Below are 27,606 nucleotides of genomic sequence, written 5' to 3' on the forward strand. Positions count from 1 at the left end.
GGTGTAACCTTGCAACCTTAATGTATGTGTGATAGATGTTGACACACCTCTAGACAAAATCTGATTTGTGACAGTTACTTCTTTTTCTCTTTTTGTATTTTTGGCAGTCTTCAGTATGCTCTGTCAACAAATGTAGAACAAAACTTTCCATTCTTAAACAAGTAAAGTTCAGCACTATCCAGATGTGTATATTTAGGTGGCTGCCATGGCTGGATTTTGTTGCTGCCAGATAGACAGTGATTTATTCTGTAAGTTTTGTGCCCTGAGCTTTCAGCAATATACTGCTTTTCATCCTGAAGCCTGGTAGAAGTCTAGCAGTAATAATTAGCAAGCCATAAAAATCAACCTGATTTGTGGGAACCACTGAAGGATGCAAGGAGACATTGCTGTTCAAGGAGTTAGGAACAAAAGCGCGTGGTTACTGACCCAGTCATGTCAGACCTAAATTTTGAGGGAATCCCAAGTGGTAAGTGTTCTGCAGTCTGAATACTGCCTATTCATTCAGCCCTTCTAGCAGAGTGAATGAATCATCTTTTCAACCAGAGACAGCCCCTCTGGGTCAGTCGAGGTCAGTGGTGGGGCATGTGTTTCAGACTGCTTGCCCTAAATGAAAAAGAAAACATACAAGACTTTGCTTGTGCTGTTACAGCTTTGAGCATCTCATCTATAAAACATTTACATACACTATCTCCTCAGACTTCCTACAAGTGGCAGCTCTGGATACATAACCAGGTCCTTCTGGAAGGGCCATCTGTCTTCCTTGCTGCTCCTGTGCTTTTCCTCTTCAGTATCACCCCTACCCCAGAACACCTTTCTCAACTGATCTTCCTGCTGATGTCCCCCACCTAATCATCAGCTCAGTGTCACCAAATTTTTAGCTTGAGGTGATCAGGTTGATTCCACAGAACAGTTGAAAATGGGCACCCCCTTTCTTCCTGTGGTGAACCAGCCCCATGCAAGTGGTGAGGTGTGGTTTGCACAGCCTGTCCTCGCTGCATCAACAGAAGGATATGGAACAGCATGTGTCTGGGATGTAAAGTCTTTCAGTTAGAAACTCATCAGACCAGCAAAGCTGTTTCATTTGCTAGTCTGGCTGAATGATAGGTACTTTTCATCACAGGGCAGTACAGTCTATGTCATACAGTGTATTTTCATTAGAGTTTGTTAAACATTGTGGTGCTCAGAGTGGAGATGTGACATTCCATCACACTTGATGGAAAACGGTTTCCTTTAAAAATGAATGACAGCAAACCACACAATTATTTAAAGTCAGTATTAAAATAGCATCTAAGGCCTCTAATCCACGTTATATATACATATTATTTATGTGGTAAAAACATTGCTTTTCCCTAAAAGGCTCTCAGATCGAGAAACCATGGGAAAATTAATGAAAGAAAAATTCAGTGGTTGGCTTTTGAAGCTAGGTAAACTTCTATCATGCCACCACCTCCTGTACTGTGTAATTCCCTACAGTGGGAAGAATCACTAATTATTTGTAGGGAGCCTGCCACCAGCGAGTTCTGTTTGATGTGCTGTAGCTCTTTGTGGGGAGAGGGATTATTTGTTTTCTCTTCTCCGTTTATCTTCTCCCTGCACACCTGCATGTATTTTTATAATCGTATATCCCATTCCCTTCTTTCCCAGGATGAAGAGCCTTAGCATGTCTAGTCATTCCTCACACAGAAGCTTCTCCAAATCTTTTATCATCCTCTTTGAGCTCTCTGCACCTTTTCCAGGTCTACTTTACTTTGTTTGTTATTAATAATTAATGCTTTCAGGCATCGTAAACCAACATCAGCATTAGTGCTGTTGAAAGACTGTTTTGCTGTTGCAAAAGTACAGAGGAATTCAAGATGAATCATAGGTTGGATCCTGGGTACCTCTCAAAAAAGACATCAGAAGCACCCGAACACATGTGTGAATTCTCTGTGTCCATCAATACTCTGCATGACCTGTTGTGCCTGTTGTGCTTTTTGTGTCTTGTCCTTTTAATGGAAATTTCTGATGGCAGTCCATGGAAGGACACAGGTTGCTTCCCTTGTCCGGAAAGGCATCCTGGGGGTATCTTCTGTATGCAGTGCTAGTACTGGAAAGAGCATGATGATCTGGATCCTCACAGACATGTAGGCACCTGGCTGCCTTGGAAATCACGAGCTCTGTGTCACCGGGTACAGACTGTGCATTGAGAACATGCTGATGTGAGACTGAAGGTCTGTGGAGCTTCTCGCCTCTGCATGTGGAGCAGCCTGTGCTGACCACTGCTTGTGGCAGGAGTCTACACTGGATGGTTTGATTGAAGATGGCAAATCCTCGCTTCCCTCCTTCCCCCTGGTTGTCTCTCTGTACTGAAATGACACACACTCTGCCCCGTGGCTTGGGTTTTTCCCAGACTTTTTCCTCAGTTACTGAATTTGTTCATCAGTCACATCTTATCATTCTTGACATGCACTTTCTTCATCCAATGCAACTTTCTTACCCTTCCCTACTCCTTGGCCCTGGGCTTGTTCCACTCTTCCCACAAACTCACTCTTCATTTTATCCAAGGAGAATGCCACTGACTTCACATACGTAACATCAGCCCCTTGGCACAGGGTGGGAAGAAAAGGGATGACAGCAGAACAAGGTTAAACTCGACCTGTAGCAAGAATCCGGTAGTTGGATGCACTTATGGGAGCTTGGGAATGAAACGAGTCTCTAAAACAGGTCTTTGCTGTGACAGCAAGTCCTGCAATTAAGATTTCAGAAAGGCTGAATGACTCAGTGAGTTGATTCCTCCTCACACTTCAGGTACCTTAATTTTCTTAATTCAAAAACCCAAGGAATTAAAATTTAAACTTTAAAATGTCACTATAGTTAAAATACAAGATGGGGCATGTAAATTCCTCTTTCTCTTTCAGTGCACATCCCAAGAACTTCATTGAAACCCTTTTGAAGGAAAATCTTCCTCTGAAAGCAAGGGGGGTGGAAAACTGGCTCCTGTGGCTTCAGGTTCCATCGATTCTGTCTTCCCTGCCCTCCTGTCCCTATGCCTGAACAGTCTGGAGGAGTGGTTGCCTGCTTTGTCTTCTTTTGTAGGTTGGCTGAGTAAAGATTTGGCAGGGTAAAGCTACGACATGATAAAATTATATCCCAAATATTGTGATTTTACTGTCTAGAGCATTTAGAACACAAAAGATTTCTGGATATTCTCATTTCTAGATAGGGAGAGGTTATTTTATTTGCCTGGATATACAGTCATGGGTCATACAAGTGGGTTGCTCAGTGTGGGTGGACAGCATATTTTTAAGTCATACAAGCATAAGGGTATATTTAATTTAGAAGAAATCCTTTATTTATAACATCATTGATTAGAAAATACTATGAAGGGATGAAATAATCCCACCACTTCTGCCCAAGGTTTTGCAGCCCAACAGTCACTGCTCAGGCATTCCCTAGGGAAGAAAGTTCTAGCACTAGCTAATCTACGCCAAGTTTGCTGTAAATACAGAAGCAGCCTGTGTTTGCAAATAACCTCTTTCCCAATCGCTTTTCCAATCCTTTGTCTCCTTATTAGTATTTATTTATTTACCGTTTGAAGTTTTGTGTTGTGTCTGAAAGCACTGACTCCTCTTGGCTGTCAGAGGCTCTTGGGAACCTGCTCTAAGGTTTCCTGACCGCAAAACCAAGAGTCAAAGGTGCTGAAGTGAGTCTGGGTGGAGGGACCTCGGCACAAGCTTTCTTCTGTTTGATGCTCTTTTTCAGCATGAATAAATGATGCCTCTGCTAGACAGTAAGATGCTTCTGCTGTGTGCCTGGCATGGTTGCCTGGTGTGTCTGGGTGTTAGGAAGTAGAGCTAAAAACACTCTCAGCAAAGGAATAACCTGCTGCCCTTGGTCCGGGGAGGAAACTTTTTTTCATGAGTACAAGAAGTTTTACCTAGACAAGCTGGAGCAACACATGGCCTTGAAGATCCCTTCCTGTTATCATCTCCATACTTCATTTTAGCATGAGCATCCTTATGGTGCTTGTTCAGTTGTGGAATAATTGACTTTGTTCCTTTACTTCAGCATGTGGAAGGACAGAATTAAGAGAATTAAGTTAGGATTACAGCTGTATCAGGAAGTCTGTCCCTGGAGTTCCTGAGCTACCTGTTTTTATGTTGGTTTGTGGCCCTCCCTGGAGAGGGTGCAGAGAGCTGTATTCCATATTTTTGCTATAGGCTGATTCTCCTGCATTTATTTATAGGAAAGAATCTGCCAGAAATTAGCCCAGGACATGCTTTTTACCATTTGTAGTAGCTGACATGATCCCAAGGATAGGATCTGGGTAAGATGGTGGTGTAGCAGGGATTGAATTAATTTCCAAAGGTAGGTAAGACCTTTGAAAAAAATTAAAAAATGTAGATGCATTTGTAGAGGCAGCATTTTTTTTTTCTAATTAAAAGCTCACTGAATAAAGCTAAGATCATGTGTAAATGTGTCATGCTAGGTGAGATCTCAGTGAAACTGGAAGAAATAAGGGATGTGAAAGTAATTCATGTATGCAGAGAAGGGAAAGACACACCAGTGTAGTTAAAGTGCTTACTTTGGATAAGTGAGATTTTGTTGTGTGAGTTTTTGCTTAGCAAACAAGTTTGTAGCACCTCTGCTGGACGGTCCAGGCAGAGTGGCTCCACTGCAATTTGCAAGAGCAAAGCCCTGTCCTACATGGAGAATATGCAAGTAACATATTAGCATAATTAATTAATTCCTCACTACCTAATGTGAGCTGTCACCCTTCATGGAGTCTCCTGAGAAAAGAGATGCAACATCAAATCAGTGTGTCTTAGCAAGGTCAGCGTGGGGGAAAAAAAACCCTGCAAAATATCCCTGCAGCCTTTTCATGGGTTCTCTTTACCAGACCCTGTCCAAAGACAAGTGCTGATCAGTGTGACTTCAGAGCAAAACAAGCACATGGAGCACATGGCTGTGTGACCCCTTTGCAGCAGCTGTGGCAAACATACAGTTTGGCTGGCACTTCTTCAAACAGCAGGCTTGAAGATATGAGTCTGAGAATTAGAAGATCATAAACTGTGTCATGTGCTGTCATCACCTTCTGTACCTGTGCAATAAATAAGCAGGAGATGACTTTGTCACAGCTGCTTATAAGCACTAAAAATTATAATGGAAGTGGCAGCAGGGAGGGGAACCAAGTATTCAATTTTGTTTTTGTTTGCCAGCCAAGGTTTGTTTCTGACAAGGTTTCAGCTGGCCAAACTCGTGAAACATTGGCAGCATTGGCAGTGCTTTTAGTGTGACATATTTTTATTTCCAGTAGTTCTGCCTTTTTTCCTCCTAGTCTGCAATGACTATATTGTGTTCTATATTTCTTCCCTGACTGATGGAGACTTTTCCACTTTAAGTAGTATTTTGAGCACCCTTGTCTTATGTAGCCTATCCTCCAGCTCAGCTGTGGTGCTGTCATGGATCTTCAGCCATCTTTTTGGCAAGGTTTGAAGTGACTGTGGTAAGAGGGAAATATGAAATAAAAAAAGTTTCTTCTTTTAGAGTCAGGTTTCCTGAGTGCTCTCCTTTACCCTTCAAGATCACCTCTTTAAGCTGAAGGTTTCCTCTGTTCTTCTTAGCTTTTTGAAAAATTATTTATTATTTTTAATAAGTGAGGCAAATCTTTTATAATTACTTTGGTACCAAAAAACCAGACTGTGAAAGTACAAATAAGGACTGAGTTGTTGAGTGTTTATTTCATTATAGACTTGAAAATCTCCAAAGTTTACCATGTAGAAAGGTTTAATTTCCAGTTAGATTATTGCAGTGATTTGAAAGGCAAAGGGGTTAGGAGAGGAAAACTGTGCAGAGGGTGATGAAGTATTTGAATGGGGAAAGATCCATCGCTTACTGTGCCCTCCCTGAGCAATCCTGCAAAATTCCCCCTTAAAAGTCCCGAGAGGGCCACAGTTTTTAACATTTGCCTGTCTGATCACATTCCAAATAACTTTCTCTGCCACAGCTCTTGGAACTAGTGCTGTTTGTTCATGGTGTTTTTTTATGTGCCTTATGCATTGGGGGTTAAAAAGCTGATATAGCCACAAGTGTTGGTGAATCTGTCAGGATTGAAGCCAGGGCCTTGGCACGGGTCATTTAGATGTCTGCTGATGGCAGCGGAGCCTCCTGTTTCAGACAAGCTTGCCAGCTGCAATCCCTTCTCTGAAGTGCATGAGGGGGGCTCACAGTGCCCATCTGAAATTGTGCTTGATGGAAAAATCAGTGCAGTGTGTCCAACTCTGAGGTGCTCCCCTGGGAGCAACCCTCTTCTTGTTCAGGGCTTGTTTCAGTGAGTTCTGCTTCCTGGCAGCACTCCTTCTTGTTCAGGGCTTGTTTCAGTGAGTTCTGCTTCCTGGCAGCACTCCTTCCATCCTTCAACCCCTCTATCTCCCCGAGGCAGGAGAGATCTCAGATAGGATTGAGTAGGAACTGCCTTCTCTCTTTACTGATCGGAAGATGAGGCTGTCATGATGCCTCATCTTAAAATGTGCAGAAAGACTGTGTGCGATTTTATCCGGAGACAGTCATGTCTCTTTCTGTGGGCACCTGCACTGACTGTTACGGCTTCTTTAATGCTTTTGCCATCCTTATTGTGGACCAAATTTATTGGTAACAAGTTTTTGCCTTATTTCATGTGTTCAGACATCACTTATAGTTGTCATGGTGCTGTTGGTATGGTTACCAACTCCTTCACTGGCTAAAATGCCTTTCCCTTCTCCTGTGGGAAGCAGTTATGATTATGATGGATGGGGGGGGGTGAGGGTGCTTGATGGCCAGTAAATGGTGTAAAAATGCAGCTTTGGGGATAGAAACAGTTTGACAAAAAGGGATGGTGTTGGAGCAGGGCGGGGTGTACAGGGATTCTTTTTAGCTAGAAGTGAGCTCTACAGTAGGGAGTTTTACTGGGATTTTTCAGTCAGAAGCTGCCAGGGCCATGATTTTGCCATTGCAAGAGAAAGGCCCCCAGTTTAACATTTCTGGGGTTTGAGCAAGTTGTTGTGATCCCTGGGCATGGGAGTGAGGACAGCCCTCCATGCTGGGCAACCACGTCTCTTGGAGGGGAGCATCCAATGGCAGGTCAGCTCAGGTGTGCCCTGCTTTTCAGCAGCCCAGAGAAATGAACACCTTCCCCAGGGGGGAAGGAGTAACAACTGAAAGGTTCATTCTCGTACCTGTTCTGTGTTTTGCAGTGGAATGAACGTGCCTCCTACCAACAGAAATGCAGTGGGTGCTGCATCTTATTCCTCTTGTCCAGCACCCAGGTGCTCCAGCTGGCTGAACAGGGTTTGTAACTCGGCAGAGCAGGGGTCTTGGTGAGATCCACACTTCTCCCAGTGAAAGCATTCCCCCTCATCAGGAGCTGTGCGGCTTCTGCTGCAGGGTGACCCTTTCCACCCGCCTGCCTCTGCTGGTGCCCAGCCCAGTCACATGGAACTCCATGAGGGCTTAAAGTCTCTGCTGTCAGAGGGCTGGACACTGTGCAGGAAGGATTGGAGGACTCATCTCTGCTGTACCAGTGCTGCAGGTCTGATCCATTGCTCCCAAGGCTGCAGCCATCCCTTGTTCTCGGATCTGGCAGGGATGCAGATTGTAGTAAATTTTCTTTGCCTTCCCACAGTGAGCCTCCTTTGTTCAGCCTCTGGTCCAGGCGCCATCTATTATTTTTCACCCATTTCATAATCCGAGGTACAATCAAAAGGATTGTCCACAAAGAATATGTGGCTATTGACTAACTGTTTTCCTTTTAAAGGAAAAGCCTTTAAAACCCAGCCAAACATGAACACAAGTGCAAGGAGATGAACACTGCCTGCATTTTTAATGAATACAAGGTAGTATTTAAAGGGGATAGTCTTGCTTATATTGTCAAGAAAGAGGGATCTAGCAGCAAGCTAATAACTCAAGCAGTGGGCAAGGAAGAAATAAATCATATTTGTTATAAAGCATCAGAGAAACTTGTTCATCCTTTATGAGGCTTGAGAGGTGAAGTGGCTCCCATGGAGAGAATGTATAATTCTTCCTAATAATACACCCTATTACTAGAATTACAGCACTTAGACATTTAGTATCAAGTGTAACTTTCATTGTGGCTTCTGAACCATGACTGAGCATTCTAAGAGGGAAGCTAACATGGTCCCTGTCAGATACCAGCAGACTTTCTCCCTATCCATGCTCTGCTCTGTCAAGCTTTTTGATCAGTGTGAAGCACACTGCTCACATCTGGAAATAATCTCATTAATGTGAGAGAAGATGCACGTTAGCTGAAATGAAGGAATGAAATGTGTTTGGAAGGCTCTCTATGTGCTCATAGCATCTGAAATTAGCCTTCATGTTTGGTTAATATGTGGAGAGTCCATGAAGAAAATAGCACTGGTAGGGTTTGGGTACTCCATACTACTGGCTGAGCGTTTTGATGGTGACAGGAGGTTATTGGAATTTTTCCATCGAGATTTCCCACCTGCTGTCTCTTCTTGTTTCTATTCCAGCCTCCATGCCTACCGGCTTTCCTGGGCTCTTCTAAAAGTTGTCAGTAAGTTAAATTTACTGGCAGATTCCCTTAGGACCTTTTAATCCATAGTGCATGATATTTAATATTCAGATCCATTATCCCATTTGGCCAGTTGGTGGACATCAAGTTTTCTTGGTTGTGTTATTTAGCAGTATAAGTTAGATTGCACCCTATTTGTGTATAGTGTAACTCATTTTGAAGACATCTTAATTTCTTTTTTAATTCTTAGTTCTCTTTTCAAAAATTTATGAACACTTCACCTCCTGATTTTCTTTTCTCTGAAAGAAACTCTCTGAATTTCTTAAATTTATTTTTTTTTAAAAATCTCTATTAGGCTGTCTCACTGAGGAGTTTTGGAAGCCCTGGGTAATTGAGGTCTTGCTAGTGATGCATCTGCACCTCAGCCTGCATCCATGGAGCAATCCCCTCCCTCTCCTGGCTCTCGACTTGGGAGCAGGGAAACTGTGTCAGTGCTATGGGGCATCTGAGCTCAATAGTCCTCTGGGGAGGCAAGATTTGGTCCTGAAGCCATACAGGGGCCACATCCGCTCTCCTCCCCTCTCCTTCCACTGAGCTCAGGATCTGGCCATGCCCCCTACCAGGGTTTGTTTTTCTTTTTTGAGGAGTATGTTATGTTGTCCCTCCCTTCAGGAACCTCCAGTGTTCATCTTTCCCCTGAACTGGAATTGTAGCTCTTCCTCTGTGTGTCCAGGTGGCTGTTTCTCTTAGTTCATGAATTAGCTTCCCTGAAATCAAATAGCCTCATTTCCCTGGAAATGGGCTCACAGATACAAGAGCAGGTAAAAAACATGGCTTGAAGCAGGAGGGCAGGCTATTTGCAAAATCCCTCAGTATTGGCCTAATTCTGTTGTCTTAAAAAGTGAAATTTGTAGAAAATTAATCCGTTATATGCAAAGGCAGTGTTAATATAATGTTAAGATTATTCTGCAAGATGTACCTCTGAAATACACAGGAGGACAGCTAGCATGACAGGAAGTATAAATCAGCATTATCTTGGGTTTTGCATATATGGCCTAATGCTGTATTACTGTGGGTGATTTGCTGTGCATGGAGTTCAAAGCATTCAGGCTTGGTTCAACCCAGACACAGCAGCGGGACCTGGTGTCACATTAAAGAGCTTATGGATTAAATATGTGGAGGGTGTCTGAAAAAGTTGGATCACATATCCCTCCCGAGGTTTGTCCCTCTGTGTTAATTCTAAGTTAAGTAATTTCTGTCTCTGTACAGTTCCCAAATGGCTGAAAAAGCTGAGGGGATTAATTTTACCATTATTTCTGCTCCAGGTTATTAGTTCAGAAGCCAAGATATCCAGTTTCAGATCCAAAGTGCTGTCCCCTCAGTGCACTGCCTGAGTTACAAGTGCGTGAACTTAACAGTGAAGTATCTCATCGCTGCTGATGCCAGTGGAGCGTGACCTGTCTGGACAGGGAATGGCCAGGGTGCCTCCTCCATGTCAATCTGGACAAAGAAAGCCTTTTGGGGAGGGCTGTTCATGGCCCACAGATGTGGGTCGGTGTCACTGTGTGGTTTGTGGTGCTCAACAGCACCTGCTCGATCCCTCTGTAAGGTGGGGGCATTTCCCACCCCACTCCTACTGATTTGCACAGCTGGCTTTGATCAGGCTTCAAGGTGAGGAGCATCCTGAGTGGGGAGTGTTACCACAGTCCCATGGCATGTGCCCAACACATCCTGCCCTGGGACATACTGGCACGGTGTGGCGAGGATGGCTTTGGAGTAAGGGACTATGCTGGGGTGTGGGTGCAGCCAAGGCTGGTGCTGCCTGTGAGCTCTGCTGCCCTTCCTGTTGTGGTCCAGCACCTGCCTCAGCCAGCTGAGGTGACAGGCAAACATACTGGTGAGACTGCTGCTCTGTATTCCCTGATAATGAGGATCTGCTGTAAAGGGTAGGGAAGAAATGCTCATAAAGGTACAAATTAATTTTAACTAAGCAACATGACATTTTAGAGGACTGACTGTCCCTTCTTTTCTGATTTTTTTTGAAAGCCTTCATTGCAGTTTATGCAAAGAGTAAGAAAATCATAGTAGAAAGAGGAACTTTTAGCTTCCATGAAGTACAGTGTTTCTGTAGACTGTCTGAACTATTCCAGGTTACTTCTTATTGCATACCTCTCACTATTTAAATTCTGCTATATTATCTGTCCACTCTTGGTGTTTCTGTATCGATATTTAAATTACCAAATTAATTTCATTCCATGGTAAGCTAATGAAATGACAGAAAAACCCTCACCTGAACGGTGCAAAGCACACCCATGTATTCTGGATTTGGACACGAGCTGTGGATGAATCAGGCCATACAGCAGATAGTCACTGCTAAGTTGTTGAGTACAAAGATGCAGTGTGTGACTCACTCGCTGTGTCTCTACTACCATTATAAACTCTGAGAGCACTTGATGAATAACAGGGAGTCAAGAATGAATTCATCCATGTTTCACTCTGTAACCATCTATTATAAATACTGAGCCAAATTCTGCCTCCAGATACACACAGTTCCCATTGAAGTCTGCCCACTGTATTTATTTTTAAAGATAAAAGCACTTCTGTTACTTTCACAGGGGACTTCTGTGGCACAGTCCATTGTGAGGATGTGAATATCCTTCCTCAAGAGCTTCAAGTCAATCAGGGAGTGTCTGCCTGGAACCAGGAAGGGTACTTCAGGGATAATAGCCTCCAAACTGTGGTGGTGGGATATAACCATTACATTTGCCCCAGTGATTTTCAGAACAACATTCCCCACACTTGGCTCTTGCATAATGCTCCCTGTCCCTACTGCAGCTCTGGGCTCCTCTCATGGGTGACCCAGGGACAGAACTGCTGAAGCTGATGGGCAGGTTCATCCTGCTCCTGGGGCTTGCTGTCAATCACACTTGGGTTGGTGAGGGAAGCTTTGAGTTAGGGCTTGGGTTTTTTGTTTGTTTGGGTTTTGGGGTTTTTTGTGTGGGTTTTTTTTTCCCCGAGCTTCCTCAGGGGACATAAATGAGAATGTCTCATTTTTTGCCCAGAACAGGCTCTGTTCTTTCCTCAGATCCCAGATGTTGGTGGCTTTGGATGTGTGCTACTCATTCCTAGTCAAAGGGAGACATTTGTCCCATGGCCTCATGTTTTGGGAAGGCTCTGATCAGCAAATATTCTGTAGTGTCATGCAGTAAACAGACCTAGATGCAGAGGGTATGTAGGAGAGGGTATTTGCTCAGCTCAGACTCTGTCCATAATAACACCATCAGCTTTCCTGGTATGATGTGAGATGGCTGCTTTAAGGTTCCGGCTGTACATGCGGAATATCTCACTGATGAATGTCCCATCGGGATAAAGGAGGTGGGGAAGGCAAAGGGGTGCGGAGCATGTTTACTCTTTCTGTGATTGATTGAGCCATGTCTCCTTGCTTTGTGATACTGCTCGGCCCACTGTTTTCATTACAGCTCAGAGCAAGTTTCACTTGCTTCTGCAGTCCTAATGCAGGTAGTTATTCCCAGGGAATGGGGCTGGGCCAGGGTGAGAGCAGGCAAAGCTATGCTTCCCAAAACAATATGATCTCACCAGGAGGCAAAAGAGTTTAGTCCTTTTTGTTATGGAACTACAGTTTGAGTCACATATTGTGAATGACATCTAATTTTTGTGATTCACCGCGTTTTGTTTTGGTTTTTTTTTAAAGTTAAAGTAGCTTTGGAAGCAATTATTATTAAATAACAATACCTGATCAGAAAGGTTTGAGTTATCACTTGTGAATGATTCTCTGGCAAATAACAATAGCTTTTTCTTATGTTCAGAGGTTTTCTGCAAACCCACCCGACTTTGTGGATAAATGTCTGCAGAATATGTGCAGTATCCAGTTTGTGCCTTCTTTTCTAGACTGCTCAGCCTCTGCGATAACATGGCTGGTTGACTGCGTTCAGCTGATTTCTTTTATGTGTTTTTCTTCTCCCAGGAAAAAGAGAGGTAGCAAGTGCTTTTGGAAAAGGCATGCTGGTTTTCACTTTGAAGTAGCTAGCTCAGGGCAAGCCTTCCTCTCCTCCACAGATGTTATCTTATCATCAAAACACAGATTATGATTTATTGCCTTACTAGGTTTGCATATTGAGGAGCTATTGCTACATTTATCTGCGAGGAGTATCCAAAGCCTGTGGCTTGTGCAGTGACTTCTTTTCCTGGCTTGGATAAATGAGAGCTAATGAACAGGAATGAAATATATGTGAAGCAGCAAATAATGATTAGTTTTGTTTGTGTATAAATACTGATAGTCATAAGAGAATGCAAATGCTTGTGTGAGAAACAACTGTTCCCCACAAAAAGGGAGTGAGTGTGAATGTTCACAAAACAGCAAGTAAAGAGGGGATGTAAACAGGGTCAATCAGCACATATATTCAGGAAGTGGCTTCTGTCCTGGGAAGTGGCAGGTTGCTTGTGCTGCAGAGGACACGTTGCCTTGTCCTTCTGTGCTTGACGAGCACCCGCCCTCTGCAACTGCAACACCAGCTTCACTTCTTTTAGCAGTTGCAGTGTTCTTCCCTTCGTTGCCCCAGGAAGGTATCGTTGCACTGTGATGACAGATTCACTTCTTGTTAAGTGGGTCGACATTTGACTGTAATTAATGAGTTCAGACCAGATTAACGACAGCCCTTGAGAAACTGGGGCTAATAATTGCAAGGCATATGAGAGTCAGGGTGGACTTGATCCATAATTTTTACTGCTGGTGGTTTCTTTTGGGCTTAAATTAGTTCACTATTGACTTGGACAAACACACAGAGTCACTTCTGCATTTAAACTCTCCCTTATCTGCGGGACACGAATTTACCAGGAGCATTGCTAGTAACATGACTGTGTTGCACCTGGTCCCTGCCTACTGGTCACCCCCTTGGAGCTGATCTCTCCTGCTCATGTCATTACAGGCCAAGCGGTGAAGGCAAGGAACCATGGCAGAGGATAGGAAGGACGAAGCCAAGGCACCGCACTGGACTTCAGGTCAGCTAACAGAGGCTTCTTCACAACCACATTCGCCTGAAATTAAGGATCAGGGTGGTTCAGGTGCTGGACTGGTCAGAAGTGCCAATGGATTTCCCTATCGAGAGGATGAGGAGCCGAGACTGGGTGACCACGAGCAGCTGGGGACGTATGCTCAGACCAAAGAGAACGGGATCAACGGGGAGCTGTCGGCAGGGGACAGGGAGACCGCAGGTAATGCACCTTGACACCCTGCTGCAGAACACGGGGCTCTGCACACCACGGGATATTTCTCCAGAGGGAAACATTAGGTGGAGCCAAGTGTGCGCAGGGGCTTGGAGGAGTTGGCATGAGGGAGCATGTGCTTTGGAAGGGCACTAGCTCTTCACAGTAAGGGCTGCATCTTCACCTAGGCTTACACAGCTTGTATCCTTACCCTGGATCCTGGGCAGGGCTCTGAGAAGGCTTCAGGAAAGGCATAACAGTGCCTTAGTCCATCTTGGTCAATGGGACAGGGTCATCTCTCTAGGGATGAGAGAACAGACTGGTGTAGACCAGCTGGTCATCTCCTCTGGGCTAGGAGGGAGTAGGAGACTGCCCAGCTGTCGTGTATTTGTGAGTGCATGAAGGATGGATTCTGGTACTGCTCACAAGTAACACCACCTTCTTGAAACCACATACTATTTGCAGAATAATGCATTGCTCAGTCTCACTGGGAGCACCACAATTCAGCGTCAGCATTTATTCATCCTTGCCTAGCCATGTCTCACTAGATTCTCACTGGGACTTTGTCTATTTGTAAGCTATTTGAGTTTTTTGGGATGCAGCTTGTTATTTGCAGAAATAAAAGACAAGTGTGACTGTGTCAAAATGAAATATGCAAAGCAAGTTTCCTGTTTTAGAAGTAAATACTAATTCTCTTTGTGCAGAGTTCCCACTTTAAACCCCAAATGCACAGTGAAAGAATTTCTCTTGTACAGACACAACTGCCCTTGATGCATCCGTTCATGCATGCTAAAGAGATCTTTCTAGCAGTGTTTTTTAGCTGTTGACAGCATTTGGTGATGCTATGCATAATTTCTCAGCAGCTGGAGAATTTTAAGGCTCTTGGACCCTATAGTCATTTCATAAGCAACTGTGCTGGAAGTGGAGATCTCTGCTAAAAGTCAATGAGTTTAGATTTAAAATCTTTTCTTGTGGATAGCCAAAATTTGAAAGCCAAAGGTAGAAGAAATCCTGTGTGAGGTTTCAGGTGAACACACTGTTGATGACTGGGGATAATAACAAGGTCTTGTCTCTGTGCTGTAACCCAACTTTATGCTCAGCAAATAAGCAAGAGAGGTAAGATGCTGCAATTCTTAGGGGTTGATGTGAGCCAGGGGAGGATCGAGTGCATTTCTCATCTTTGCCACGAATTTTTCACACAATGTGGACAAATCCCCTCATACATGCACAGAAGTGGGAATAGCTTTACAGGATGAAGAGAAATTTCCTATCCATAGAAAGGGAGGAGAGGAATGCTCTTCTCAGGCTCTCTCAAGCTCAGGTTCTGAGTGATGCTCAGAGAGAGATCTGAACATTTAATGAAGTTTGCAGCTAACAGGTGAGAGGAGGCAGGAACCCACTGCTGGCCATCAGTGGGCATTATAGTAGTGTATTTTCACATTGCTTTTTGAGGCAAGTGGTTAAACAGCAGAACAAGACAAAATGAGGCAGTATGAGGTCTAGGGCAGGCAGCAGGACTGGGGGGACACACTTGCCAAGGGAACAAGATTACTCTTGATCTGGGTGAAATTTGCTTCAACCACCACTTTGTGGCCTCATTTCCTCCTCCCTTGCTTTTTTCTCACTATCTGCTCAGATGGCAAGATCTCTGGTGTGGGGACTTACTGTCAATACATACAGCTTTTGTTTGAATATAGACTATCTCCTGGCATCTTTGTGCTTGAGCAGCAGAAAAGTCCCTAGAACTGCTTGCCTTCATGCATGAATTCCTAGCTCTCTGGAAACTTGTGCATTGCACACTCACACATTGGCTAAGTCCACATTTAATGAATGCAATGTAAACCATCTTAGGATACTTAAGATATATTTTGAATAATTTTTCTCTTTTTGAAGGAGAAACCTGTAGTGATAGAAGTGATAGTAGTGAAGAAGGGACCAAAGCATGTATTGCCACTTCACAGTAGTATTTACTAGCTGGATGTGCTCAATGCCTTGTGAAACCAGATGTTTAGATTTTTGGTGTTTGATTGAGAATTTGATCATGAAATGAAGATTGTCATTCACCACCAAATTCAGTCTTCTTTGCTGTGTTAGTCTGCTTGCAAATTTTAATTGCAGTGGGGTGTTGTATCAGGAAGGGTTTTTAAATGCCACTCTGTCACACATAATTGTCAATAACGTGAATCATTTAATCATTGTAGTGGCTTACTGACTCCAAACAGCTGAGAAGAAAATGCGCAGGAAGCCGAGGTCGATGGAGATAACTAAGCCAACCTGTGGGTTCGAGTGGATTTACAGGGATTTTATTTTCCCTGGTGCAAGTCCAACAGTGTAACCTAGGAAAATCTTTGGCTTCTTAGCCTTCATGTCAGAGTCCATAAATCTCCAGCAGCTGCAACAACCAGCTCATGCACAGCAGAGCGCTGTTTCAGGGGTTGTGTTTCCCAGGCAGCCATCCATCACCACATCCCTGGTACACTTCACCTAAGAAAGGTCTCCAGCACCTGACTGACCCAGGAGCTGGGATTTAGCCCCAAAATGGGCTTCTCCTAGGGAGAGATATTCTGCAATAGTCCCTTCAGGGCACAGCAAAGCAGCAGGATACCCATTTGCAGGGAAATCGGAGGGCTTCGTGTTAAGGGAAATTGGAGGGCTTCGTGTTAAGGGAAAGGTTAGAGTCAGGCCACCGAGACAAAGGCACCTTATGCCAACACTAATGCAGAGACACGGGGTGGTAACGGGGGAGGAAGTAACAGTTCTTGCCAAAACACATCCAGTCCATCACTGCAGGTGACATTTTTAGGTTTGCACAGTTAAAATTTGCCTCTCTGTGTGTATGTGTCTCTCTCTCGAGCATCTGTCTAAGAGTTACTGAGTCTGACCTCAATTTTTGGAATCCTCTGAATCTGGCTGTTGTGTTGCCTGTGATTGATCTGTCTCGGTATCGTGCTGGTAATGGCTGCATTATGGAGACACATCAATACCCTTCTTTAAAATGGGCCGATGGGAACGTGGGAGAGTGCACAGCACTGTGGACACGGCAGCCTCAGGGCCTGATCCGGCAGCCACCAAAGTCAAAGAGAGTAGACTGGTTTTTTTGGCATAGCACACAGGAGTCTGTTAGGGATGTGATATAAGTAAGGGCAGTAAAGCAGTCATTCCTTTTTATATGCATTTGTGCATACACATTTCTATATATACTTGGGCTGCCCTTGACAGACCAGCTCAGCCCTGTGCCTCTGCCAGCCACAAGTCCCCTGCTGTTCCTGCCATGCTCCTAAAGACACCTTGCCTTCGGTGCACTCTGCAGCATCCCACAGCCCAAGACTCACCGAGTTTACAATGTGCTCTTCCTGGTACGTACCTGTCCATGTCCCTTCTCACTTGCATACACACAGCATCTTTGATGAGGATTCTGGAATTATTGAGAGTAGAGGATGAGATCTGTAGGTTTTGTCAAACCAAACCTTTTCATGTCACGTGAGATGCATGCTGCAAAGGGGGCGTGATAGTGTAATCCTCAGAAACTCACTCTGAAGTGGGCTGACAGGGAAAGCTCTGGGTTGAACCCCATGGTAGAGCACAGGATGTACTAGACTTGTAATGAAACACGAGAGTGGCAGCCTTTTCTTTGCTTACCGTGAAGTCATGGTCAGCTAACTGGGAGGAAGCAGTGAGAAGCAATATAGATGCATTGCAGTGTGCATCTGCACTGCTCTTATTTGAATTGCAGGGAACATCAAGCTGCAAAGGTTTGTGGTTTTACACTTAAAATGCATCTGTTTTTTCTTTTCAGTAATGTAGTGACTAACCTGTCAAATTTATGTAATTAGGGACAAAAGTAGTTAGATGCATTGTGAACCCCCTTCTACAATATGTCTTTATGTTCAGTGACTCAACTGATTAAGTGCTTTCTTCATTATATGGCAAACTCAGGTTTGTAATCGGAGGGGGCTTGGATTGCCCGCACAGTTATTTGATGAATTTTTTTTTTGACAGATGAAGGGCAAGCATTTCCGAAAATCCTTTACCAGAACCTCAGGACAGTGTTTGTGTCCTGGTGTCAGACAATGTTCAGGACAGTAACATGTCCTACCAGAGTGGCAAACTGAGCCCTTCATTAATTGGCAGGGTACCCAAACTATGTGGGATGCAAAGAGGCTGTAGAAAACTGTAACTGGCTTCCTGACACAACACAGGAGATGCAGATTGAGCTCTCCTGACTCTTGAGTCATGGGAAAGGTGGGTGAGAGGGAACCTGTAACAGATCCACCGAAGAGGCTTGGATTTTTGGTGGCTTGGATTTTTGGTGGCTGGGGGGACCCAGAGACTGGTGTGTGTTAGACTGTGAGTGAAACAGAAATAGGGGGAGCCCTAAACCTATGAGAAGGAATGAAGAAGTGGCAGTACTGAGCTGAGGGAGGAGTAAGGGATTGAGGAATTTGGGGGAACATACTCATCAGCAGGAGAGCTGAGAGAGGTGAAGGGCTGAGAGCTGCTGAGGTGAAAGCTGTGAGGGAGCAAAGCGGGGGCAGGAACTGGCAGGGAAAAAAGGAAAAACTTGGAAGACGAGGTAAGGACAATAGAGGTTCACTTTTATTTGTTCATCCAGAGGCAACACAGCTTTTTGCATGATGGCAGATATTACCCCAGAGAGGAGGGGATTCAGACATCAGGAATGGCACAGTCTGCAGGGAACAACCAAAGAGAAAAGTGCGAAGGGACAAATCACATTTCAGCTTTGAATGTAATTTATTCTGATAAAGCTCTTTGTTTTAGGCTTTGTTTAGATGGACTAAATGGACATCTGCAACAAATTTATACCTGTGACCAACTGCTTTTTAAATAAGCATATTTTAATAAGCTGTGGGGAATGCCATCCTGAAGGACTTCCCTGGCATAGCCCGTAATGCTTGAGCAGAAGTGGGGAGTCCCTTTAGGTTAACTATGCAAAAAAAACCATGTTGAAGGTAGGGATTGGGCTTGTTTCAGCCACCTGGCTGTGAGTCAAGGAAACAGTCTGTATCCTATAGCCTTGCATTGCAGTAGCCACTCTCCAGGTGAAGAGGATCCTGTTCACAGCCCTCAACACCACTGCACTGTCAGAAGATCACCGTGGTGTGTAGTTGTGGCGGCTCAGGACTCTCAGCCCCCAGGGCTGGGCCTGGAGCTGTAGTGAAGCAGGATTGCAGCACCGTGGATGGGGTCAGCAAACAGCCTCTCCAGGCTGACATGCACTGACTCACAACCTGGTCCCATGGAGTGCTAATTGTTTGTTCCCCCTCTAGTGACATCTTGTTTAATCTCCTTTTCCTTTCTCTTTCTTTCCATACAAGTGATAGTACTCTGATGGCACTGCCAGTAAACATACAAACAGACCTTCATTGTACAGAGACCTTTTTAGTCTTTCTTTCTAAAAGGACTTCTTTGTCAGTGATTTCCTCTTCATTTGGCTGTTCACACTGGCTGTCCTGCTGCTGCCCAAGCCCTCCTAGAGTTACCAGAGCCCCCCCTGAATGCCTTTTTCCAAAAGGAGATTCCCACCCTTGTTGTCGGATGTGCATTTTTAGCAAGCCACATGTCTTGAGCGATGCAGAAGGATGCAAAATCATTGACACTGAGAGCTGAATGTGACTGCTGGGTTTGTCCCGTTTCTGTTATTTATTTTGCAGAGCTGAAAGAAGGCATCTTACCATGTCATTGATGGCTCCCATGGGAAAGAAGCTGTTAATTAGGCATTTTGATCTCCCTCCCTTTGCCCAGGAAATGTGACAGTAATTACTGTGCACCATCATTCTGCCAATTTAGATACAGATGAACATACTGGGCTTCTGAAACTTTTCTTCTCTGTGTGAAGCATAGTGCAAGTGCCATTTTCTGGGACATATTACTGGAATATTACAGACATGTTCAAATTATGTTGCTGAAGACAGCATAGGTGGAGGCTGCAAAGCCCCTCTGGGGCACTTCTGGAAAATGCTGGGACTTTTACCATTCTCTGTTAAGCTCACTGTAGAGGTCCTTCTCAGTTGTCCTTCTGCAGAGGACCGGGAATGAAGGCACAGAAATTCCATCACACATCCCCTACCCACACTTATGTTCTTCCTGATTCTAAAATATTTGATAACTGCTGTGGGTTTTTCTGTGGCTGGCCCTATTAATCACTAAATCCAGTAAGACAACGTGTTTTGTCCAACCATAACTTCCCCGAGGGGCTAGTTCTGCCCTCCCACCTCCTCTTGGGACTTCAGAAATCAGTGATAGAAAAGTATTGGTAGGAGTTAGAGGGTCTGACACAGTTTCGGGCAGAGCAAACATGCAACAATTATTGCCTGAAGGGGAGTGGTGTGAGATAACCCAAGTGAACAGGTGCTGTTGACTCCCATGGCTGGGAGTGAGACACTTGGAGAACATCAGTCTCTCTTATCCCTAAGCTCCCCTGGGAGTGTGTCCTTCAGATTCGCTTTGAAAGCCTTATCTCAGCCCGGGTGCAGTAACACCATCACAGTCAGCTCCTGTATGGCACCACATTAGCACTGCATCTGGCCAAGAGAAGACCTCAACTAGCCCCTTCCTTTGGGCTCCCTGGTGGTTCGATTCCCTTTGGTGTTTTCTTGTTACAAATGAGCATCCTAAGAGGGAATTGCACAAGCAGCTGTGCTTCCTTAAGAAGTGAGAGTGTGTTGGCCTGGCAACCAGTGTTCGCTTGGTGCCATCAGCGTTCCCAGAAAACATAATTGATAACAACCTCAGAATGCAACGAGGAGCAATGAGGCTGGGCTGTGGAGGAAATATCTTTCATAACATGTTGTTCCAACCACACCCGTGATTCAGATCATGTTCCATGAGCACCATTTATTGAAGTTGCCTTTTGAAAACACCTGCAACCATTCTTGGGGGACTGCTGTAGCCAGGATAGCTATTGCTGCTGAAGGATGAGTATCCTGTCAGACATAGAATGCATCCTGGGTGTTAAATTTTCTGCTTTTGTCTCCCTGTTGTCTGCTTGCCTCTGTCGCCCTTCCTTGCCATCTGTGTTTGGCTGCCTGCTCTGATGGGGGCTGTAAATGCAGACTTTGCTGTTCAGACCTTGACTGTCCAGCACTGGCATTAGAAGAGCGACTGGTGGGGCATTTGTGTCCAGAGGCCACTTTCTGATTTGTGGCCTGTTGTGCTGAAGTTCTTTTCGGTGTATGAAGTGTGTGGTGTGTGGTAGGAGGCAGCTTGTGTGTTTATGAATTACATAAAGTAGACAGGACTTGTAAAAACCAGGAGAAACGGCACCCAGGTCTGAACAGACTTACCCCAGGTCAGCCACAAGGGCTGTGGCAGAGCCACGGACAGGTGGCATGGCCCTGTGCAGGGCTGGGCTCAGCTCTACCCCTTGCAGAGAGGTGGAGACAAAGCACTTCAGTGGTTCATCCCTGTCATGTCTACAGGGAAGTCATTGTGATCTCTCACCAGGATGGTGACATAAAGGACATGCAGGAGCACTGGGCAATGTTTGGTACTGGGCAGAGGTCTCTGTGATTGCAGCTGGAAGGTGATATTGCTGGGGATTGTGCCAGCATATAATATTCTTTTCCAGTTTTGATCCAGGGGGCAGGAAGATTAGGAGGAAGGTTCGTTACTAAACAACAGAGCCTTTTTTTGCAGACACACAGCTGCTCTTGTTCCACGCAGAGCTGAAATGGCAACTTCTCCTCCAGAGTCACCTTGAAAAGGAAGCAGCAGGTTCTTAGGTGACAACCTGGGATGTGCTGGTGGGCATTGCCAGCCAAATTTCCAGGCCCCTTGCCCTGTGCCTGGAAGTGTGGTCATTAACCTGATCAGCCCTGTGCTTCACAGATCTCTCCCTGTGGAAACTCAGGTGTGTGCCTGGTGGACATTCCAGCCTTGGCTAAGGACAGGTTAGCCCAGCACGAGGTGTCCCCAGGTCCCATCTGATGAAGGCAGGTCCTGCCACCACATGGGCTGGACACAGGCCCTTCCTCACTGGGCACAGGTTTAACCTTTGGTGGAGAGGAGGTGGGTACCCTCACATCACTCACAAAAACCAGAGTCCCACTAAGTCTGCTGCTCCTGCAAGGAGTGCCAGGCATTGCTGATTCCTTTTTTCCCCCGTTGCCATGCCAACATGGCCCCACACGGAGTGAGATCTCTTATTAATCTCCAGTGAGAGAAAGTATGTAGCCTAGGAGCTTATTTAGCATTCAGGAGTGCACTGGCTCCCTGTGACGGCTCTGAGCCACAGCCAGGCTGGCTGACAAAGGAAAGGAGGATTTAATTTTTTTTCCTCCTTTCCTCTAGCATTTGCTTCTCAAGGTTAAGGGAGACAGGGAAGAGACTGGAAGCACTTTCTGCTGGAGACCTCACTCGACAGTCCTCACTGAGGCACAACTTTCATGGAAATGGAAAGGAAATATTACTTTGGGGCATATTTTCTGTGCAAAATACAAGTATGAGAAAGATATATATGCAAATTTCTTGGTTTGACTCACCCTGATGAGCTACTCTGTATTAAGATTGGAAAACAAAGGCAATCTGTGTTTTAATTTGAGTGAAACTCAAAGGAAATATTAGAAGGAGGCAAGGGAGAACTCTGTCTTTTCTGCTGTTTTAATCTGTGAGGTTACAATATAGAGAAAAAATCATCTCTTCTCTTGCTATATTCATATCCTGGGTAAGGACAGCAAAACTCGACATGTACTGGTGTTTGGTTTGGGTTTTTTGTTTTGTGGTGTTGCTACTGGAAGATTAACAGCTCACTTTAAATTCAGACCTTGTAATGATAATTAATACAGATTTTTTTTGCCTTTGCCAGCTGAAGGGATGGAAATCAGCATGAAATGACTGGCATTAGCTGACAGATGAGCACTGATGATCCAGTGCTTGTCCTTACCAAAGGCTGATCTGGAAATTCAAAGGCAAGACTCAAAGTGAGAGGTCTTTGTACTGGTGTTTACGCTGTCATTTGTTCCTTGAGAGATGCTGAGCAAAGCATTTACTTTTTTCTACAGACTGGCTGCAAAACAGAGTCAGTGGTGCTTGGAAAACCTCTTCTGAAGTGATGATTTAGAAATGCAGTTTTAGTTGTTTCTCAGGGTTTTGTTAGTACTGAGGCATTCCTTGTGGCATGCAAAAAGTGCAGGAAACTCCAGGCACCCCAGCTGTGTACATTAGATCATGTGAGTGATTTCCTGCCATGTGTGGAAAATACCTGTTCAAAACTTTAGTTTTAGTTGCATGCAATGTATGGAAAATAACTGTGAGATATCATTAGCTTCAGGGCAGGAAAACCTGTTAGCTGCTTCCCAGAGAGTCATTTTCACTCAAGACTGAGTTGATTGAATAGTTCATGGAAATCAGTTTTCCTTGGAGGCACTGCGTGTTTGGGGAGCTGAAAATAAACTCCAGGTATTTCACTTTTTGTTCCTGTTTCTTTCCTTGAGACTAATTCGTGGTGATATATGATCAGTTTGGTACAGCTCCCAGCAACCCATATAGCCTATGGCACTTTGGATAAACTGATTTGCAATCAGGTCCTCTGCCCATGCTGCCAGTGCTGCATAGATACGACAGTCTTACTGATGTACTCAAATTGTTTTCATCCACAGCTTTGCACCACATATCAGAAGAGGGAGAAGGATTATCCGTGCCTGTTGCTTTTCACCCCAAATTCAGAGTATGTGCCACATCTAGGGTAGTACAGTCTGCACAGGTTGGTGGTGAGCTGTAAAGGAAAATAATCCTTAGCTGTTCCTGTCCATTAATTGCTTTCTCTTTCCTTTCCCTGTCATTCTTTCTCTCTGTTTAAGAATATATTGTCCTCCTCACCAATTGCTCTGTCAGCTCTTCCTTCTCTTCCTCTTTTCTCACGTTGTCTCTAGCTTTTTTGGTTTTTTCTTCATATCTACTCTCAACTTTGTCTCAGCCATCCAGTGTAGCTCCTCTGTGACCTGGAATTTCCACAGCCGCTCCTCATTTGCAGTACACTTGGGAGCTCTGCTTCTGGATGCAGCTCTCTTGGTGGCTGCAGGGACCTCCAGCCCTGGCCTCAGCTCCCCACAGCACCTGGACGTCTCCAGCACTGGGGCTGCAGAAGCTTGCAGGTGTTAGAGTGCCCAGAGAAGGCAGCTTTGTCAGAGGAAGTGGAACAGGTAGTTCAGAAGATCACAGAGTTATAGAATAGCCTGGATTGAAAGGGACCTTAAAGATCATCTAGTTCTGAACCCCTTGCCGTGACCTTCCACTAGATCAGGCTGCTCAGAGCTCCATCCAGCCTGGCCTTGAACACTGCCAGGGAAAGGGCAACCACAGCTTCTCTGGGCAACCTGTGCCAGTGCATGGGTGGGCACAGAAGATGCACGGAGGGCTTTTGTGTGCATCTCTCATCTCCCTTCTTCAAGAGTAGGAGCACAGATCTTTTTCCTGATCACATTGCACAAACTGAGGTGTGAGCTGATAGTGTCCAAGGGTGGGCAGGCAGTGGATGGGAGCAGGCTGTATGAGCATTCAGGGATGAGTCCTGGTCAGAGACAAGGCTCCTTTCTGCTGGGGCAGTGCCAGAAGCGAGGAGGAGAGATGGCAGAACTGCTGAGCTTGGCTGAGAACTGCTCTGAACATCTAACCGTGCCACAGCCCCCGTGGGACTGAATTAATTTGTATGTGCTGCGGGCCTGTTCTGCTCTGCCTCTCTGTGGAGACACTGCATGCACTGCTTTGGAAGCACGACACTGTTCTCAGGTGGCAAGAGAATCACACCTGCCTTGGTACTGGGGCTGGGAAGCAGGGCTGGGAAGAGATAAGCCATGAAGCTGCTTCTGCATTGCAGAGCTGGGCCAGCAGCGTGAGCCCCTGAAGGTGAACAGGGCACAGCATCGCTGCATTTTATGTGCGTTAAATATCCCGACAGGTTAAACCAGCATTCTGTTGGCATTGGCAGAGTGATCTTCAGTCCTCCTGACTGGGCACAACTAAATCCCACAGAGTGTGTGCACAGGTTAATGTTAATTTTAAACTTAAATCCAGCAGAGTTTATATAGCATGCTTTGAATTTTTACAAAAAAAGATCACAGAAAACACTGTGCTTAAAATACTTTAAAAAAAATTGTTTAATACAGTCTCAGAAGGAGCTAAAAATGAATTTTAAGGGACATGTCACCTCTTGCTGAAGCTCCACTGACTTCTGTAGAGGTTCTTAAAAGACTGTTTAAAATGTTAACTTGTACTTAAGTTAAAAATAAATACTGATTTAAAAGCGAGTTAAAATGAGTTACCCATTACATATATTTACTCACAGACAAAGGATTAAATATATGGTTCTTTGTTTTGAAGTCAAAGTGATTTTTTCTGCGTGAGTCCTAGAGAATTCATATTTTAGGAAAAGATAGATAGAGCTGCTTTATATGTGCAGGTGATGTTTTGAGCTGATACCAAGTCCTAGGCAAGGCAGTGGGACCTCACTGCATTGCCCTGGCTGAGGGTCTGGTGTTGTCTGCTTCAATATTGCGTGCTAGCTCTAAATTGTGTTGCCCATGCATCAGACAAAACAGAACAGATAGCTTTTCCCACCTCTGACTTGACTGGGAAATGCTGACAGTAAATATTTTGTTCCAGGCAATAGAGTTAAGAAGATGTGACTCAGGGGATGCACAGAGAGCAAATATTTGCAGTAATGAGGGCTTATTTCTAAAGCGTTGCTTTATTGTTCTGACATTTGTATGACTGCTTTTTAACAGACTTACATCTTTCAAGGGGGGCTGGGGAGGGGACTGATCCCTTGGTGTTCTGTTCTACAGCTGCCAGACAGCATGGCACAGGCCACTGCCTAATGAACGTGCTGGGGAGCCACAGGAGGGCACTCACTGTAGCTTTCTGAATGGCTCCTAGCACGAGTCACTTTGGATTTTGCCGCTGTGTGCCTTGGAGATTTGGACTATGTGACCAACTCTCTCAGTGAAGAAGGTGATCAGGAAAGTGCAGTCAGGGCAGTTTTGTCAATCACACACAGAATGTGTGGAAGCAGTCCAAGGACAGGCAGCCCGAGCTTCCCTGCTGCTTCCCCAAGTGCTGCACAACAGCCCAGGGGGCATGGGAAAAACACCCTTCAGCCTCCTGTTTGCACTAGAGCACAGCCAGTCTGACGCCAGTTGTGCACCAGATTTACTCTGCTGTAATGCAGATAGCATAAGAATCATAGAATCACTAAGGTTGGAAAAAACCTCCAGAATCAGGTCGTGGAGTTTTAAGGGGCTGGGTAATGGTGGATCAGATTTACAATCTAGAGGTTAAAGAGAACATAGGAGGGACTTTTGAATACCTGAAGTACCCCAAAACAGAGAGGCCTAAGCTCTTTGCTGTGTGGCTCACCAGGGTGTGAAACTGCTGCATCAGGTACTCAGCTGTAGCTCACCTCTTCATGCTCTTCTCACATAGTGACTGCAGTACATCTTTCCCTTAAGGTAATCTGAATGTTTATACCTTGGAGATTCAGTCAAAGTTCTTTCTTTCTCAAAACACAAGCCTTTTCTGACCTGTTCTGTTGGTTAGCTGGTGAATCCTGGTGATTAAATTAATCCCATTGATGCTGCAGTAGCTTGAAGTCAACGAGTTTATTAGGGAAGTGATACTTGTCAGTTGTGTTGTGGTTGCATTTAATTTAAAAGCTGATGTTCCTATTATTTGCCTTCATACCTCCTGCCAATTGCTGTTGATATTGCCAACATCCAGATCAAGGACCTACTTACAGCAAAATATTTACACTCACAAAAGCCGTTTGAAAGCCAGTATTTGAATTCTGTAAAGCTACGTCACTGCTTTTTTTCTTCAGTTGCAAGCACTAATCTATTGGCATTATTTGGGGTTTATATAACTTACTCATGCTGCTTTGATTGCTGTTGTGCATTTCTCTTTTAATCCAAGTGCAAAAAGGCAGGACGTAGAGTTGTCATTATCCCAGTGATTAAGTCCAGCCTGTATCTTTGTTTTTTCCTCCACAAATGTCACTGGGTGACACCTGGGTCTTTTGCCCCAACGTTTCAGCAGTCTTGACTGAAACAAGTCATCCATCAGCTTCTAGGAGAGCTGAGCATGAATTCAGGGCCTGTCCTTAGGGGACTAGCTAATGCCTCTAAACAAATCGAATAGCTGTTTGGTTTATAGCCTTGCTGCACTTGGAATTGCACTACCCCGGGGGGAAAAAATCCATAGGTCCTGTTTGCTTTTCAAATTGTCAAAGATAGCAAACAGCCGCTTCGTAGCTTTCCTTTTTGCACTAAGCAGTGCAGGTTGCTCTGTGCTTTTGTTGTTGACTGGCTTCCACTGTGCCAACAATTAGTGCTGGTTACCTTGGAAACTGCTCTGCACCCCACTGAGAATTTTGACAGGCACATTTTGACTGAAATTGCTTTGTTTTCCCAATTCTGCAAGTACACATGTAGATAATCCTTTCGCTGTGCTCTGCCTGTGTTCCTTCCCTAAAATGTAGCAAAATTAATGAAACATATTATTTTATCCTTTCCATCTGATTGCAACTTTCTTTAAACCCTGCTTTAGCCTCAGTGCTCCAGGAACATTAATTACAGTTTGCTTTAGCCGAGCTGACTTTTAATTTTCTTGGTAGGTGTCTGCGGGGTGGCACTGTGAATGCATGAGAAGTTTTGACACAATTTTCAGTCTCCTCCTTTCTGTCCCTCCTTCCTATCATCCCTTTCCTTTGGTTTTCTCCTGGAACGTTTGTTGTGCCATGCAGTTCCAGCACGTCTGACTTTGTTTATGCCTTAAACGAGTTGTGCTTTACAGAGACCAGATGGCATCTTCCATGGCTACGGCAAACTCAAGGTCTGCTGCCACCCTAGTGGCATCGGATAGAGATG

General features: G+C 44.8%; 1 protein-coding gene across 50 annotated transcripts in view; it reads left to right on the forward strand.

Annotated features, from left to right (window-relative positions):
- The window catches only part of MAP2 (microtubule associated protein 2), a 222,541-nt gene that overhangs the window by 135,216 nt on the left and 59,719 nt on the right, over positions 1 to 27,606 (forward strand). For all 50 annotated transcript variants that reach the window (XM_032694080.1, XM_032694109.1, XM_032694111.1 and 47 more), the window contains one exon: positions 13,453 to 13,738. In XM_032694080.1, coding sequence (XP_032549971.1) covers positions 13,477 to 13,738 — 262 coding nt within the window. In that variant the 5' untranslated portion in view covers positions 13,453 to 13,476. The remainder of the gene's footprint in view (positions 1 to 13,452; positions 13,739 to 27,606) is intronic.

The sequence above is a fragment of the Chiroxiphia lanceolata genome, chromosome 7, assembly GCF_009829145.1.
Source record: "Chiroxiphia lanceolata isolate bChiLan1 chromosome 7, bChiLan1.pri, whole genome shotgun sequence".
In the NCBI taxonomy this organism is placed as follows: domain Eukaryota; kingdom Metazoa; phylum Chordata; class Aves; order Passeriformes; family Pipridae; genus Chiroxiphia; species Chiroxiphia lanceolata.